A 15,989-nucleotide genomic window follows, 5' to 3' on the forward strand; every position below is an offset into this window, starting at 1 on the left:
AAAATTTTCTAAGTGGGAAAATATATAAGAAAAACAGTCCATTCACTAGTCAGTTAGTTTGAGGTCAAGTGAGAACCAGGCTGAGCTGAAGCCAGTTCTCGGTTTCTTTTGGTTTGGCCCTTTTCTTGGTACATGTCTAGACTTGTACACGTAGAAATGGTGCCCCTTCTCCGGAAGGGAACCCATTTGCCAAGAACAAAATGTGGGGGGTGGCCAGGAGGCCCTGGTGAGCCAGGTTTGGGAGCGAGGGGGAGGGACCAGGCACACAAGGCACAGGTGTCCATGTCACCTCCAAGGCCAGACTGACGGCCCCCCGCAGCAGGGCTTGTCCCCTCAGTGGGCTCGCTGCGCCTCGGGGATGAGCTGAGGTTCAGTGATATTGTAGATATCTTTGTGTTCAACAACAGTTGCTTCAGTCTTTATCCATGGTGAGCTTCAGAATTCGCCCAAGTGAGTCCCCCTGGGGTCTGGGGTTTCGCCCAGGCTGTGAGCAGACAGGCACTATGAATTCCCAGCAGGTCATGGGGACAGTCGGGACTGCAGTGAGGTGTGAGCCCTCAGCTGCCGTCAGAGAGCAGCTGTCCGTGCTATGGCCCTGCTCTCCCCACAGGGCGGGCCTGGCAGCCTAGTTGCCACCTGGGATGATAATGCGGGCATTTCCAAAAGGCTCTGATGGCCTGTGAAGTTCTCACTGGAACAAATTTAAAATCATTCCTGCTTCCACGTGGAGCGATGACTGTGCTGGATGCTTTCTGTTTCCCCTGTGGATTCGTGCCCCTCCTGCCCTGTGGCCCAGGGGTCAGCCCCAGGGCTTTCCCCAGCCGGGCTCCCCTGCCCTCTGGCATCCCACTGGGTTTGGCACACGGGAGGCCCCGGCAGAAGACCCGAGGGCGGAGGAGGGAGAAGCTGGGTCTCTTCCCCAGTCCCTCCCTGCTGGGTGTGGTGTGACAGTGGTTGCTGTCTTCTGCTGAAGGCCACAGGCTGCTGGTGGCTGTCCCTTAGCTACAGCACTCATGATCCTGGCCACACTGCTAGTGCCAGGACACCTCCTCATTCCTTGCTGCTTTCTTTTGCTGCCCACATTTCCCCTTCCCTGCTGCCTTCCTCACTTGCCCCTTTTGAGTGTGCCACCATCTCTTCCAACCAGATCCTGGCTGATACAATTACTGTTATAGTTCGTTCTAGAAGGTGCTTGTAGCCAGTTATCTCAACTCGGAGGCTGCGGTGGGGCCGAGGATATGGATGTGACCCAGATGGGTTGGTCCATCACTGATGGACTCGAGGCCAGTCATTGGTGCACTTAGCTTTCTCCCCTGAGCGCCAAGTTAGTTGAGCATCTCTACAGCTGTAATCTGACAGTTCTCATGCGTGGAGCCTTCTCTGCACACACTCTGTCTATGAGGTGATGTACTCAAGTCTTCCTACATCCAAACCTGTGAGGTGTGAGTTAACATCTCTCATCTTCTACAGATGAGAGAGCTGAGGTCCAGAGAGTTGCCATAGTTTCCTCAAGGTCATGAGGCCACTCTGGGGAAGAGAGTAGGGTTTAGATTGAGATCTTAAAGCTGGTAGGCTTTTCAGGGGGACACGTGGCCTCAGACTACATGAGTGCACATATCTTAGTACAGATGGAAAAATGCACTGCTGCTGGGTCAGTTCTATAAATACCATTGATAAAGGACATTAGATGGTGGCAGCAGCTTGGCAGAGGGAGAACCATGTGGAAAGGCTTGGGGCCAAAAGGGGTCTTTTCTAGACAAGGCATTGCCCTGGGCTGCATGGTGTTTGTGATGTCTGTAGATTGCTCTGATAGATAGTATTCTGGGCGACCCATCCTCACGTGAACACGTCCTCCTCAGGAGATTCGGCAGCCTCCATTGCCCAAAATGATCTATTTCTTGAGATGAACCTGTCGGCGCCCTGGCTGGCACCTGACCTCAGGCACTGAGAGGTTCTGGTTTCTTTCAATATTTCGCCTCCCCCATGCTCAGCGTCCAGGAATGTGAGTCGCTCTGTTTATCGTCTCAGATCTTAGTGCCTGGTGGTTATGATGCAGTGATGTGAGACCTTCAGGCCTCAAAACACTATTTATTTCTCAAAAAGCCCTTCTCCTCTCCCCTTCCCTGCCCTCCCTTCTCTTCCTGTCTTCTTTTCTCTTTTTTCTTGTTCTTTCTCTGACCTCCTGATGCCTAACCTCTATAATGCTGCTGTGGCATTATGCCCTAACTTACTCATTGAACTCTTCAAGTATCCTTCATTCTTGTCAGTATTTTGTTCTTTGGTCTACACCCTTAAAAATTTAAACAAGGAAACTGCAGAATTGCCCAGACTCACACAAATCATTTTGACTTAACTGTCAAAATGTTGGCCAAAAAAAAGGTCTGGTCAATATTTATTGACTGCTTATAATGTGGAAATCACCTTCCAGATCAGCCCCATCCAACAGAATACGCTCAGAGGTACAAACACACATCGCAGATGTAATTTTAAAATTTCTAGTAGCCACATTAAAGAAGTAAAAAGAAACTGGTGAAATTTTAACAATATAATTTGTTAACCTAATATTTTCAAATGATCATTTCCATATGTAATTTTTACACTTTTTTTTTTGATATTTTACTTTTTTTGGCATTAAGTATTTGCCTGAGAAAATCTTTATTTCTCCTATGCTCTTGAAGGATAATTTTGCAGGGTACAGAAGTCTAGGTTGTTCAGTTTTTTCTTTTAACACTTTAAATATTTTGTTTCTCTCTCTTCTTGCTTTCTGGGAAGTCAGATGTCATTCTTATCTTTACTCCTCTTTAGGGAAGGTGTTTTTCCCCTCTGGCCTCTTACAGGATTTTTTTCTTTATCTTTGATTTTTTTTTTTCCATTTTAAATATGATATGGCATGGTGATGGGGTTTTGCATTTATCTTGTTTGGTGTTCTCTGAGCTTCCTGGATTTGTGATTTGGTGTCTGACATTAATTTGGGGGAAATTCTCAATCATTATTGCTTCAAATATTTCTCTGTTCCTTTCTCTCTTTATTCTCCTTCTAGGTATTCCCATGGTGTGTCTATGGCACCTTTTGGATAGTTGTCTCATAAGTTCTTGCATATCCTGCTGTGTTTTCTTTTCTTTTTTTCCCAATCTTTGTTCTGTTTTTCCATTTTGGCCAGTTTCTATTGGGATAGCCTTAAGCTCAAAGATTCTTTTTTTTTTTTTTTTGAGACAGAGTCTTGCTCTGTTGCCCAGGCTGGAGTGCAGTGGCGCGATCTTGGCTCACGGCAAGCTCTGCCTCCCAGGTTCATGCCATTCTCCTGCCTCAGTCTCCTGAGTAGCTGGGACTACAGGCGCCCACCACCACGCCCGGCTAGTTTTTTCTATGTTTTAGTAGAGACGGGGTTTCACCATATTAGCCAGGATGGTCTCCATCTCCTGACCTTGTGATCCACCCATCTTGGCCTCCCAAAGTGCTGGGATTACAGGCATGAGCCACCACGCCCAGCCAAAGATTCTTTCCTCAGTTGTATCCAGTCTACTAATAAGCCCATCAAAGGCATTCTTCATTTGTTAGTGTTTTTCATGTCTATGATTTCTTTTTCTTTCTAAGAATTTCCATCCTTCTGTGTACACTGCCCATCTGTTCTTGAGTGCTGTCTACTTTACCTGTTACAGTTCTTAGCATATTAATCATAGTGTTTTACATTCCTGGGCTGGTAATTCCAACATCCCTGCCATATCTGAGTCTGGTTCTAGTGTTTGCTCTGTTTCTTCAAACTGTGCTTTTCACCTTTGAGTACGCCTTGTAATTTGTTCTGGGTAACCAGACGTGACGTACTGGGTAAAAGGAAGTGCTATAAATGGGTTGTTAGCCGTGTGGTGGTGAGGTGTGGGGAGAGGGGAAGTGTTCTAGAGTCCTTTGAGATTCTAGGTCCCAGTCTGAGTGAGCCTGTGCCTCTGGACTGTGAACTTCACAAGTGCCTCTCAGTTTCTCTATCCTCCCCCTCCCACCTTAGGTGGGACAAGATGGCTGGAGAGGGCTGCAGTTGAGTATTTCCCTTCTTCCAGTTAGGTATGGGGCTCTGATAAAACCTCCAAAGGTTAGGCTCTGGTTAAATAGTTTTTCCTGAGGGCAAACTTTGTTAGGAAGAACAGAAAGCTCTGGCTTATCCCAAAATGGTTACTTTCCCCCTCCGCCTGCTGGAAGCATGAAGGAATTTTTCTCTGCTATTCACTGTAAGCTCCCGGTTGCACTCCTGGAGAGAAACCTCACCAAAGGGTGGGGATACCCCCATGACGGGGTTCCCCTGGAGTTTTTGACTCTCAGACTTGTCTGCACTGAGCCTCCAGCAGTTCATTAATTACAGCTTAAGGTTACTTGTCCAGCGCTGGTTTCCACAGAGCTTTCTGCTCAGGAGTCTCTGCTCCGGTAAGTTGTGATTCGTTTTTTTGTTTTGTTTTGTTTTTGTTTTTGTTTTTTTGAGATGGAGTCTCACTCTGTCGCCCAGGCTGGAGTGCAATGGTGCGATCTCGGCTCACTGCAACCTCCGCCTCCCAGGTTCAAGTGATTCTCAAGCCTCAGCCTCCTGAGTAGCTGGGATTACAGGCATGCGCCACCACACCCAGCTAATTTTTGTATTTTTAGTAGAGATGGGGTTTCGCTGTGTTGGCCAAGCTGGCCTCAAACTTCTGACCTCAAGTGATCTGCCCACCTTGACCTCCCAAAGTGCTGGGATTAGTGATTCTATCTCCCTGTCTCTCCAATTTTAGTGGCAGTGATTTGCTCTGTGACCTCACTTCTCTTATGGATCTAAGAAGGGTTGTTGATTTTGCACGTTATTCAGCTTTTTACTTGTTGCTAAAACGAAGTGACAACTTCAACTTCTTTACATACTGAACTAGAAAGTGTACTAAGTCTTTGAAACTTGGTGTGTGTTTAAAATTAGGTGATATATTACCCTGTGTATTTTTTTGGTACTGTGTCTTTGAAATTTGGTGTGTATGTGACACTTACAGGATATGTTGATTAGAACAAGCCACCTGTTCATTAGCCACAAGTGGCTTGTGACTTCTATACTGAACCAAATAGTATTAGGTTGGTGCAGAAGTAATTGTGGATATTGCCAACGAAAGTGGCAAAACTGCAGTTACTTTTGTACCAGCCTAACAGCTCTAAATGGAAGACTGTTTGCCTGAGAATTGGGTGATTAACTGTTATCTCAGGCATAAATCAACTTCCCACCTGAGGGTAACTAACTTTTTTACAATATTAGAAATGCAGTCCAAATACCCTAGGCAAGTTAATTCACTAGGTGGTAAAGATCAGCCAGTAGGCATTTACCTCATGTTTATTAGTCCTAGGTAAAGCAGTTCCTTCTTATCACAGGGCTACTTGATATTTAAATTAGGGGCCATTTCCTCCAAGACCCTGATTTTTTTTTTTCTCTCTTGTTATTAAATTACTTCTGCAAATGTGGGTGTGGAGCTTGCCAGAATTTTTGGGTATTTCTCTGTGTCCAGTTGCCCACTGATGCGTCTTGCTTTTGTCCCCAACAGCAGGGCAAACTCAACCCGGGACAAATAAGACTTCCAACTCTCGGCCAGGTGCAGTGACGCACGCCTGTAATCGTAGCACTCTGGGAGGTGGAAGCAGGCAGATCACTTGAGGTCAGGAGTTCGAGACTAGGCTGGGCAACATGGAGAAACCCCATCTCTACTAAAAATACAAAAATTAGCTGGGCGTGGTGGCACACGCCTGTAATCCCAGCTACTCGGGAAGCTGAGGTAGGAGAATCGCTTGAACCCGGGAGGCGGAGGTTGCAGTGAGCCGAGATTGCACCACTGTACTCCAGCCTGGGCGACAGAGTGAGACTCCATCTCAAAAAAACAAAAAGGCTCTTCAGCTCTCTAATACTCCAATTTAGTGGCAGGTCTTCTTAGAGAAGTAAGCTAAATGGATCTTGTCAGACTCCTGCCAGCAGAGACCTTCTACATTTCTTAGATCAGGGAGAAAAGGGAATGTCTTCTCGCCCTGCCCCCCAACATACTTTAGCCCGTGGAGGCAGAGTGGCCACATTTCTTACCTGAGATTGCTGGTGCTTCTGGTAGGACTCAATCATGTTAAAGTCACCCAGGTCAACCAGCAGGCCTTGCTTACACATCTCACAGGTCTTCACGGCACCAAGATCTGCTCCTTAAATTAGATAAAGAATTATATGTACATATAACCATGGGTCTGTTTGTGTTAGCACTTTGGACAGGTGATACTTGGAGAGTGACCTTGTGTGTGTTATGAATTCTGAGCTTAAGTGACCTTCCTTTAAAGCCAGCCATCTTCTGTAGAAAATGACCTTGAATCTGAGAGCTGAAAAATTTCCTCTGTAGTCATCTATTATGCAAGCTTCATAGAAGTGAAATTCCCATGACTTGTAAATAGCAGATCTTGCTTTCTATTTAAATATAAACATGATGGTTCATAAACTTGGAATTGCTGCAGAGAGGCTAAGAGTCTGTAACACAGGTGTTTGTAAAAAGAGTGAATATTCGGCTTTTTTTTTCTTGCAGACCCAACACAGGTCCAAGTAAATAAATTAGTGAGGACCAAAATAGATGGTAGAAGCTATTCTCGATCAATGGCTTAAAAATCTGCCTTTGCTTCTGCCCAGGTAACATTCCCACCTGAGAACAGTGAGGGAGCGAGAGGGGCCAGGTGTGGGTGCTAGTTACAGGAGTACCTGCGGCCAGCTCATCAACCTGAGCTCAGACTCATCTGGGAAAAGAAATATGAGAAGGCTTCCTTTGTTGCTGTTTTTATAAAAACAGGCATTCTACATCAGCGTTTTTATCCTGCTCCCCAAAGCGAAAGTGGAAGATGCAGAACTGGGCTGTTACGTCTAAGCAAACATTCTGTCAGACAGGTTTTTTTTGTCCCCCCTTAGTTGCAGCTTTTGACTAATGATGTACTGGTGTTTATTTTATGCATTAGAAAATAGAAGACCTGGCCGGGCACGGTGCCTCAAGCCTGTAATCCCAGCACTTTGGGAGGCCGAGACGGGCGGATCACGAGGTCAGGAGATCGAGACCATCCTGGCTAACACGGTGAAACCCCGTCTCTACTAAAAATACAAAAACTAGCCGGGCGAGGTGGCGGGCGCCTGTAGTCCCAGCTACTCGGGAGGCTGAGGCAGGAGAATGGCATAAACCCGGGAGGCAGAGCTTGCAGTGAGCTGAGATCCGGCCACTGCACTCCAGTCCGGGCGACAGAGCGAGACTCCGCCTCAAAAAAAAAAAAAAAAAAAAGAAGACCTATTAGTTACCTGCATGTGTTTGGTAAAAACAGGGCTAAAAACAGGGCTTGTGCAATTTCATACCCCCATTCTATTTCCCCACTGGGGATATAAAGAAACAGTAAATAACAGAGACTTTCAAAGGGCAGGGATGAACAGTAAGTAATCCCTTCTCTGCATTTTGTTTGCTTGACTTTATTTTTATTATTATTTTTTTAGCATCATTCAGTAACGCTTTAGGCTACCGAATGTCCCATGTGTCTTCCGATCGAATCCTACTGAACACACCCATACAAGCATTGACATTTATGAGCATAGCAGCATTTTCATGACATGTTTCATGGGTAACTTTTTCTGTGTTAGATGTTAATTGGCCCAAATTTCTAGGAAGATAAAGGATTGCATGGCAGAGTTGTTAACCAAAATCCACTTGTTTCTTCCCTCTCCGAAGGACTGAATACTTTGCTCATTATATGGATATGCATTTAAGCTTCTTGATCAGTGGACTTACGTTTCTGATGCCAGGGAAGTTGCATAAAATGGGCTGCATGGATGAGACAGTAATATGATTACACCACACGTTCATTCTGATTCCATGGTGTGCTGTCCTTGGTGAGGGGGCGTGGCAACATCTCGAGGATAGAATAAAGCTCTAAGTCTCCCTGCAGCCTGGAATAGTGACGGCTAAGGAGAAGGATATGGAAGAGGGGGAGAAATAGGATCTGGCTGTGGGGTGATATGTTTTCAGAGAGGTGTGTCTGAAAGAAGCCACAGCTATTTTCTGATCAACTTGCTCTTTGCACTGATGTTCCATGCTTTTTTTTTTTTTTTTTTTTTGGTTAAAGTTGATCTCATTCCTAAAGCCATGCTTTAAAGAAATCTTCTGTTCTTTGCCCAGAAAACTACAGCTGACCTACCGATGTGGTTGTATTTAGGTTATAACCTGCTCAGGGAGTTGAGAAGGGGCTGCACACCCAGTTATAAGATGCTAGGGAGCTGACAAAATCCGCACATGGGAATTTATCTCATATGGTTCTAGACAATCAGATCAATGCTCTTACCCCTATTGCTAAAAGGCAGCTTTGTTTAGTTTCTTAGGTGACCCCCCAAATAAAAGGAAGTAGCATGCGTATGCTGGGGGTCTCTCATGAGGGACCTTCTGAAGTATTTTGCTGGGTGTCTGCTAGCTGGGCGTGGCTACTGTGTGTCTGCTGAGCTTCCACCACTGACCCCCTTCTTCTGTTTCCTTCCTCCTGAGAGGCCATCTTAGCATCTCTGCTCAAGCCTCAAGCAGAGGTAGAATTCAATAGTATTTGTTTCCAGAAGTATTTTCTCAGATTAAAAAAATAGCAAAAAACAAAAAACAAACAAACAAATAAAAAAACACAACTCCCTCCCATAAAGACAGTTTTTATGAGCAAGAATCCAGAGCTCAGCCACGTGTCCCTGAGTCGCTGTTCTGCAGAGGAGAGTGAGCCGATGACAAGGCTCCGAGGCCCACACCGCGTGTTAATTACCTGTCGTGGCACGTTCGCTGCACTTCCTTCCCCACCTACCTGACGTTATTTTCACTTTCAGCCACTTTCTCAGGCACTCTTGATGAACAAACTGCAGGCTTCCCACACAGCCACAAGGCTCCAGGAGGGGGTTGCTTGGGGAACCCCCGGCTATCTGACAGATGCGACACAAGTCTCCCTCCTCCTCGGAGTCCTCCTCCAGGAGACTAAATGGAAAACAAGCCCTCGTGACCAGGAGGCTACATGTTTGCAGTTTCTACAAATACCAGTTCCCAGGGGATTGGCAGTAAGGGAAGAGGGCTCCTGGCACTCACCCACTGCCCCCTCTGACCCTACTGAGATGGTTTTTAATAATAAAGGCACAAATTCTCTTTTTTTTTTTTTGAAACAGAGTCTCACTCTGTTGCCCAGGCCGGAGTGCAGTGGCACAATCTTGGCCCACTGCAGCCTCAACCTCCTCAGGCTCAGGTGATCCTCCCACTTCAGCCTCCCAAGAAGCTGGGATTACAGGTGCATGCCACCACACCTGGCTATTTTAAAAATTATTTTGTAGAGATGTAGTCTCACTATGTTGCCCAGACTGGTCTTGAACTCCTGGGCTGAAGTGATCCACAAGCCTTGGCCTCCCAAAGTGCTGCGATTATAGGTGTGAGCCACTGGGCCTGGCCGAGGCACAGATTCTTGTAACAGGCTTCTTTGCAATTGTTGGTACATGTGAGCTGACCTGGAAGACCAGCACGGCCACCATAAATCAAGAGGTAAAGGGATATGGCTACAGAATCATTTCCAAACTGCAGTCAAGGCCAGGAGCCCCTCTCCCTGCCATAGGAAGTTGGTGGGGGTGGCATACTGGTGAGTGCATAGGATTCGTGGTCAGGGGGCCTGGGTTTGAGGCCAGCCTCTGAAACTTGTCAGTTGTGTGACATTGGATAAGTTCCTTAATCTTCCCAAGACCCTGTCTCCTGTACAATGTATACTGGGGCTATGTACAATGAGGGTCATGGTGATAACGCCACTGCCACCTGCTTCCCAGGGTTGTGGCCAGGCTGGCTGTGCATGATGATGAGGAACCTGTTCTGCAAATTGTAAAGTACATCTAGTGTCTGGCAAGGTGTTGCACACAGAGTTCACTTAATAGATGTTGGTTTAGGTGAATGATGAACCAATAAACCTGGACACAAGCTCCCGAATAACACCACACATGCCAACAAATGATGTCAGCATTCCAGAATGTAAGCAGCTGGAATCTGATGCAGATAAGAACTCATGAAAATGTAAGTAAAGATATTTGTGTCTAATAAATGGTGAGTGAAGAATAGCTGGTCGATGTTTATGTTGGGAGGTTTTAAGAAGCCTAAGGCTATTCTCTTTAGAGTCCTCGCAGGACTGGGGCCGTCTGGTCAAGGAAAAGAAACTGGCTAGGGACTAAAATCAAAAGAGGAAGAAATGGACATTTCTCTGGATGTAGAAATCTATACTCAGTGTCTTGACAGACCTTTTTCCCTATGAAAGAGCAGCTCAGTGTAAAGGGGCAGAATTATAGTTTTCCATTATGGACATTCTCAATAACTTAGACATTTTCAACATTTAGACTTTAATACATTTCAACATAGTTTCCATATTTTCATAAGTAATTAGGAAGAACACGTGTACATGGGAGTGAGTGCTCCAACTGGTGAAGATAAACTAGAGGGAGACCTTGAAAGTTTGAGAAGGTAGGCAGAAAAGTGGTAGAAGATTATTTTGTTGTTGTTATTGTTGTTTGTTTTGAGATGGAGTCTTGCTCTGTCACCCAGGCTGGAGTGCAGTGGCTCAATCTCAGCTCATTGCAACCTCTGCCGGCTTCAAGCGATTCTCCTGCCTCAGCCTCCTGAGTAGCTGGGATTACAGGCATGCACAACTACACCAGGCTAATTTTTGTATTTTTAGTAGAGATAGGGTTTCACCATTTTGGCCAGGCTGGTCTCGAACCCTTGACCTCAGGTGATCCGCCTGCCTTGGTCTCGCAAAGTGCTGGGATTACAGGCGTGAGCCACAGCACCTGGCCTAGAAGATTTTTAATTTAGGTAAGTACGAGGGATTTGCATTTGGAAACAAGTGCTCTAAATCAGTGGTTTCCAATAGAAAATAAATGACCATCGGGTTCACCGGTAGAGATTTTACAGATTCCTGGGCTCCACCCTTAGAGGTTCTGGTTCAGTATCTGGGGTCCAGAAACCTGAATGTTAAGATGGTCATGCAGGTCTGAAGATCACTGATCTCAACAGGAGGAGGAAAGGCTCTATGGTGAACTTGTTATGGTTGATAAATATCTGACTTTTAACTTAAGGTCCTCCATCTTCTCAAAGGTATAAGTGGGGATCCACTGGCTACCTTACTTTGCAAAAAAAAAATTTTTTTTTTTAACAAATAAAAGTGAGGAAGAGACAGAAAAGCACAGAAAAGAAAAGGAGAATCAAGCATAAAATCAATACCCCAAAGTAACTGCTTGTTAATAGTTGAGTCTGGCTGGGAACAGTGGCTCACACCTGTAATCCTAGCACTTTGGGAAGCTGAGGCAGGAGGATGACTTGAGCTCAGGAGTTCAAGCCCAGCCTGGGCAACACAGCGAGACCTTGTCTCAAAAAAAGAAAAGAAAAAAATATTGTTTGGTGTACTAGCCTCTGGTATTACTTCTGTGCACATATTGTTTTACAGAATTGAGACTGCTTTTAGGATTAGCTCAAGATAGCAGGCTAAGCACCCCCATCAGTCTCCTTTCCCACACAAATCTCTTAAAAAGACAAAAAAAGAAAATTAAATAGAATGAATCCACAATAGTGCTGGAAAACAAGCAGGCCAGAAATAATGAGGAATTCTTGGAAAGTTGATGAAGATATGATGATATTGACTAGAGGAAAGGAAATGGCAAACCAAGGCATTCTCACAGAAGCATTGAGAAGGGAAGGGCAGACCCAGGGAAATTCCAGGCTTGGCTGCACCAATGCAGGGGATGGGAGGGTACGAACTCAAGAACTGCTTCAGCACGAGGGGACCAGCTGCTGCCCACTTTCAGATACCCTGTGATGCAGGCAGCACAGTGCCTCTCCCAGGGGAACATTCTGTCATTGTATTCCAAAGAAAGGGAACTCTCCATACAGGTCAAAGTTTTTGTTTTGTTAGAGACAGGTCTCACTCTGATGCCCAGTGGCAATCAGAGCTCACTGCAACCTCGAGCTCCTGTGTTCAATTGATCCTCCCACCTCAGCCTTCCAAGTAGCTGTGACCACAGGTGCACGCCACCACACCCGGCTGATTTTTTCTTAGAAACAGGGTCTCCTGTGTTGCCAGGACTTGTTTCAAAGCTCTGGCCTCAAGCAATCCTGTCTCAGCCTCCCAAAGTACTGGGACTGTGGGGAGTGAGCCACCGCGCCTGGCCACAGGTCAAAGTTTTTCAAAAAGTTCATGAATGACATTCAATTACACAAAAACCTCCCATTCAGGAAAGTGGATCTCAGGAGAAAAAGCACACAATTGCTGGGGACAGCATGCTGGCCACCTCTCTCTACTAAACCACCCATTCCTTCCTTCATAAAACAACTGGGGGCCAGCTGTCACATGTGGAAACCACCAGCATGAATGAGAGGGGACAAGGAAAATAAGTCAGCTGACTCTAGAGGAAATGAATTGTTTAATGAAGGGAGGAGGAAATTCTCAGGAGGATTCAGAGGCTATTGGCAGCTGCTATGTAAAGGAACAACGAGAGATAAGGAGGATTTCTGGGGATTTAAAAAAATGTGATTAACAAAATAAAAAATTCCAGGTGAAACAATATTAATGGACAAAATATAATTCAGGCTAAAAGTCTAAAGCTAGATATTGATCGATCCACCAAGAAGAGATCAGCCATGAGCTTTAATGCACAAAATAAAAGCAAAATTCTTATACATGCAAAGGAGAATGGGCAAATCCAAATCATACTGGGGGATTTTAATCAATCTCTTTTAGAAATTGACAAACTCAATGGAAAAGAATAAAGTATAAAGGGTTTTTTGTTTGTTTGTTTGTTTTTGAGACAGGGTCTCACTCTGTTGTCCAGGCCGGAGTGCAGCGGCAAGATCTTGGCTCACTGAAGCCTCTGCCGCCTCCTGGGCTCACGTGATCCTCCCACCTCAGCCTCTCAAGTAGCCGGGACCACAGGCACATGCCACCACCCCCAGCTATTTTTTTATTTTTATTTTTTGTAGAGACGGGCTTTTGCCATGTTGCCCAGGGTGGTGTCGAATTACTGAGCTCAAGGAATCTGCCCACCTTGGCCTCTCAAAGGGTTGGGATTATAGGTGTGAGCCACCGTGCCTGGCCTGAAGGATTTTAACATATGTATTTTATATATATATGCCAACAAAGAGAGAAGAGGGAATGTACAACCTTTTCTAATGCCATAGCATATTTATAAGTATTGAATATGTATTAGGGCACAAAAAATACTGTTTATATTTTCTGAGATCATAATATAATTAGGATGGGCAATAAAAAATTTTGAAAAGAGGGTAACAAAGAGATTTTATATTTATATATAGATGATATGTATTTATTATATATAATTATACTAAAAATATTTAATCTAGATGTGTATATATAGAAATATATATGTATACACATATATATATTTTTAGAGACAGGTTCTCACTTTGTCACCCAGTCTAGAGTGCAGTGATCATAGCTCACTATAGACTTGACCTTCTGGGCTCAAGGGATCCTCCTGCCTCAGCCTCTAGAGTAGCTGGGACTACAAACATGTGTCATTACACCCAGAAAATACGTATTTTTTTGTAGAGATAGGGTATTGCCATGTTGTCCAGGCTGGTCTTGAACTCCTGGCCCCAGGTGATCCTCCCACCTTGGCCTCTCCAAGCACTGGGGTTAATGGCATGAGACATCACGCCCAGCCGTCAAATATTTTTTAAAAACCATAAATCAGCCAGGTGCGGTGGCTCATGCCCGCAATCCCAGCACTTTGGGAGGCCGAGGCGGGAAGATCATGAAGTCATGGGTTTGAGACCAGCCTGACCAACATGGTGAAACTCCGTCTCTACTAAAAATACAAAAATTATCCGGGTGAGGTGGCGCCTGCCTGTAATCCCAGCTACTCAGGAGGCTGAGGCAGGAGAATCGCTTGAACCTGAGTGGTGGAGTGGTGGAGTGGTGGAGGTTGCAGTGAGCCAAGATCGCATCACTGCACTCCAGCCTGGGTGACAGAGTGATACTTCGTCTTAAAAAAAAAAAAAAAAAAAAAAACCAAACCATAAATCAACAATAAATGTGTATAATTGATGGAACATTTCAGGCAGATTAATAGAACAGAAGTGAAAGTCCAAAAACAGACTGATAAGGATAGTGTATGCCAAAGAAAGCATTTCAAATTAGTAAGGAAAGGATGGAATGATTGTGGATTAATGGGATAAACGTTTTTAAAAAGACCTTAGAATCCCATCTAATACCATACACCAAAATATATTCCATATGAATTTAAGTATAGCTACCATATATTAAGTGCCTACTGTATGCTGGATAGTCTATGACACACATAAGTGTTTAAAACCTCATTTAGTTTTCACTGTTCTTTGAGGAGTATACATTGCTATTTCTATTTTCTGGATGGAAAAACAGATTTTTAGAAATGAAGGAAACTGGTTGGGCGCGGTGGCTCACGCCTATAATCCCAGCACTTTGGGAGGCTGAGGCGGATGGATCACAAGGTCAGGAGTTCGAGACCAGCCTGTCCAATATGATGAAACTCTGTCTCTACTAAAAATACAAAAATTAGCTGTGCATGGTGGTGGGCACCTGTAATCTCAGCTACTCGGGAGGCTGAGGCAGGAGAATCGCTTGAACCCAGGAGGTGGAGCTTGCAGTGAGCCAAGATCGTGCCACTGACTTCAGCCTGGGCAATAGAGCAAGACTCCGTCTCAAAAAAAAAAAAAAAAAAAGCAGTGAAGGAACCTGCCAGAATCATACAGCTAATAGTTGGTAGAATCAGGAATGAAATCTAGAACCATAAGACAGCAAAACCCATGTTTCTAACTACTATGATATATGAAAGGAGAATGTAATGATACTAGACAAAAATAATTGTGGATGTCTGAGTGAGCACTGGAGTTTGTAAGCATGGCACCAAATGCGAAAGCAGTATAGGAAAATACTGACAGACTTGATTGTAAGTAATGTTAAAATTCCACTACATCAAAAATATATACATAAAATGTAAAGTAAATAAAATGGGAAAAGTAAAAAAGTATCTGTAAAATATTTGACAAAGAATTACTTTTTTTTTGAGATGGAGTCTCGCTCTGTTGCCCAGGCTGGAGTGCAGTAGGGCCATCTCAGCTCACTGCAACCTCTGCCTCCTGGGTTCAAGAGATTCTCCCACTTCAACCTCCCAAGTAGCTGTGACCACTGGTGTGCGCCACCACGCCCAGCTAATTTTTGTATTTTTAGTAGAGACGGGGTTTCAGCCTTCCAAAGTGCTGAGATTACAGGAGTGAGCCACTGTGCCCAGCCAAGAATTCCTAATGACAAACATTAAAAAGCATAGACATTCCTGGAACTGGAAAGGGCATGGAGAAAGAGGACCCTCATAAGGTGGTGGTGAAATTGCTAACGTGTAGAACTTTCCTGAAGCACAATTTGACAGTATACATTAAGAACTGAAGACTCTGCGTTCCTTTCATCAGTAGTTACACATTTAGGAAGTTTTTCTAAGTAATTAATTATGGATGTACTCAAAAAAGGAGACTGATCAAATCATAATAGACACATTTAATACAAACAGCCCTCAAAAAAATTGACGTAACACTGTAAGATGAGAAAAGGATTAAAAAGCATAGGGTTTGGAAAGAAATCAAACTACTAATATTTTTCACAGTTAAAATTATTTTGTATTTTGGCAAAAATACAGAGAAAACATATAGTCAGTTGGATTTCTACATCTTAGCAACAAAGAGTTAAAATTAGAATTTAAAATACTGTTTCAATAGCAAACAACAACAAATAAAAGAACCAAGGGATAAATAAATGACTTTTATGAAGAAAACCACAAAACTATACTGAAAGACATTAAAGAAGACACAAACAAAAGTAGAGATATTCCATGTTTATCAAAGAAAAAGTCAATATCGCAAAGATGTCAATTCTCCCAGAATATTCTATAGATTAAATGCAAT

The 15,989-nt window shown here is 44.2% G+C and overlaps 1 protein-coding gene and 1 long non-coding RNA gene across 5 annotated transcripts in view; one reads left to right on the forward strand and one right to left on the reverse strand.

Moving 5' to 3' along the window:
- Nucleotides 1–15,989, reverse strand: part of MARCH10 (membrane-associated ring finger (C3HC4) 10, E3 ubiquitin protein ligase) — a 116,693-nt gene that overhangs the window by 16,036 nt on the left and 84,668 nt on the right. For all 4 annotated transcript variants that reach the window (XM_011947917.1, XM_011947916.1, XM_011947918.1 and 1 more), the window contains 2 exons: nt 8,827–8,993; nt 6,068–6,177 (listed from right to left, as the gene is read on the reverse strand). In XM_011947917.1, the coding sequence (XP_011803307.1) occupies nt 6,068–6,177; nt 8,827–8,993 (277 nt within the window). The remainder of the gene's footprint in view (nt 1–6,067; nt 6,178–8,826; nt 8,994–15,989) is intronic.
- The window catches only part of LOC105515953, a 33,431-nt gene that overhangs the window by 11,134 nt on the left and 6,308 nt on the right, over nt 1–15,989 (forward strand). The gene's annotated exons all lie outside the window — the stretch shown is intronic.

The sequence above is a fragment of the Colobus angolensis genome, unplaced genomic scaffold, assembly GCF_000951035.1.
Source record: "Colobus angolensis palliatus isolate OR3802 unplaced genomic scaffold, Cang.pa_1.0 Scaffold271, whole genome shotgun sequence".
NCBI classification, from domain to species: Eukaryota; Metazoa; Chordata; class Mammalia; order Primates; family Cercopithecidae; genus Colobus; species Colobus angolensis.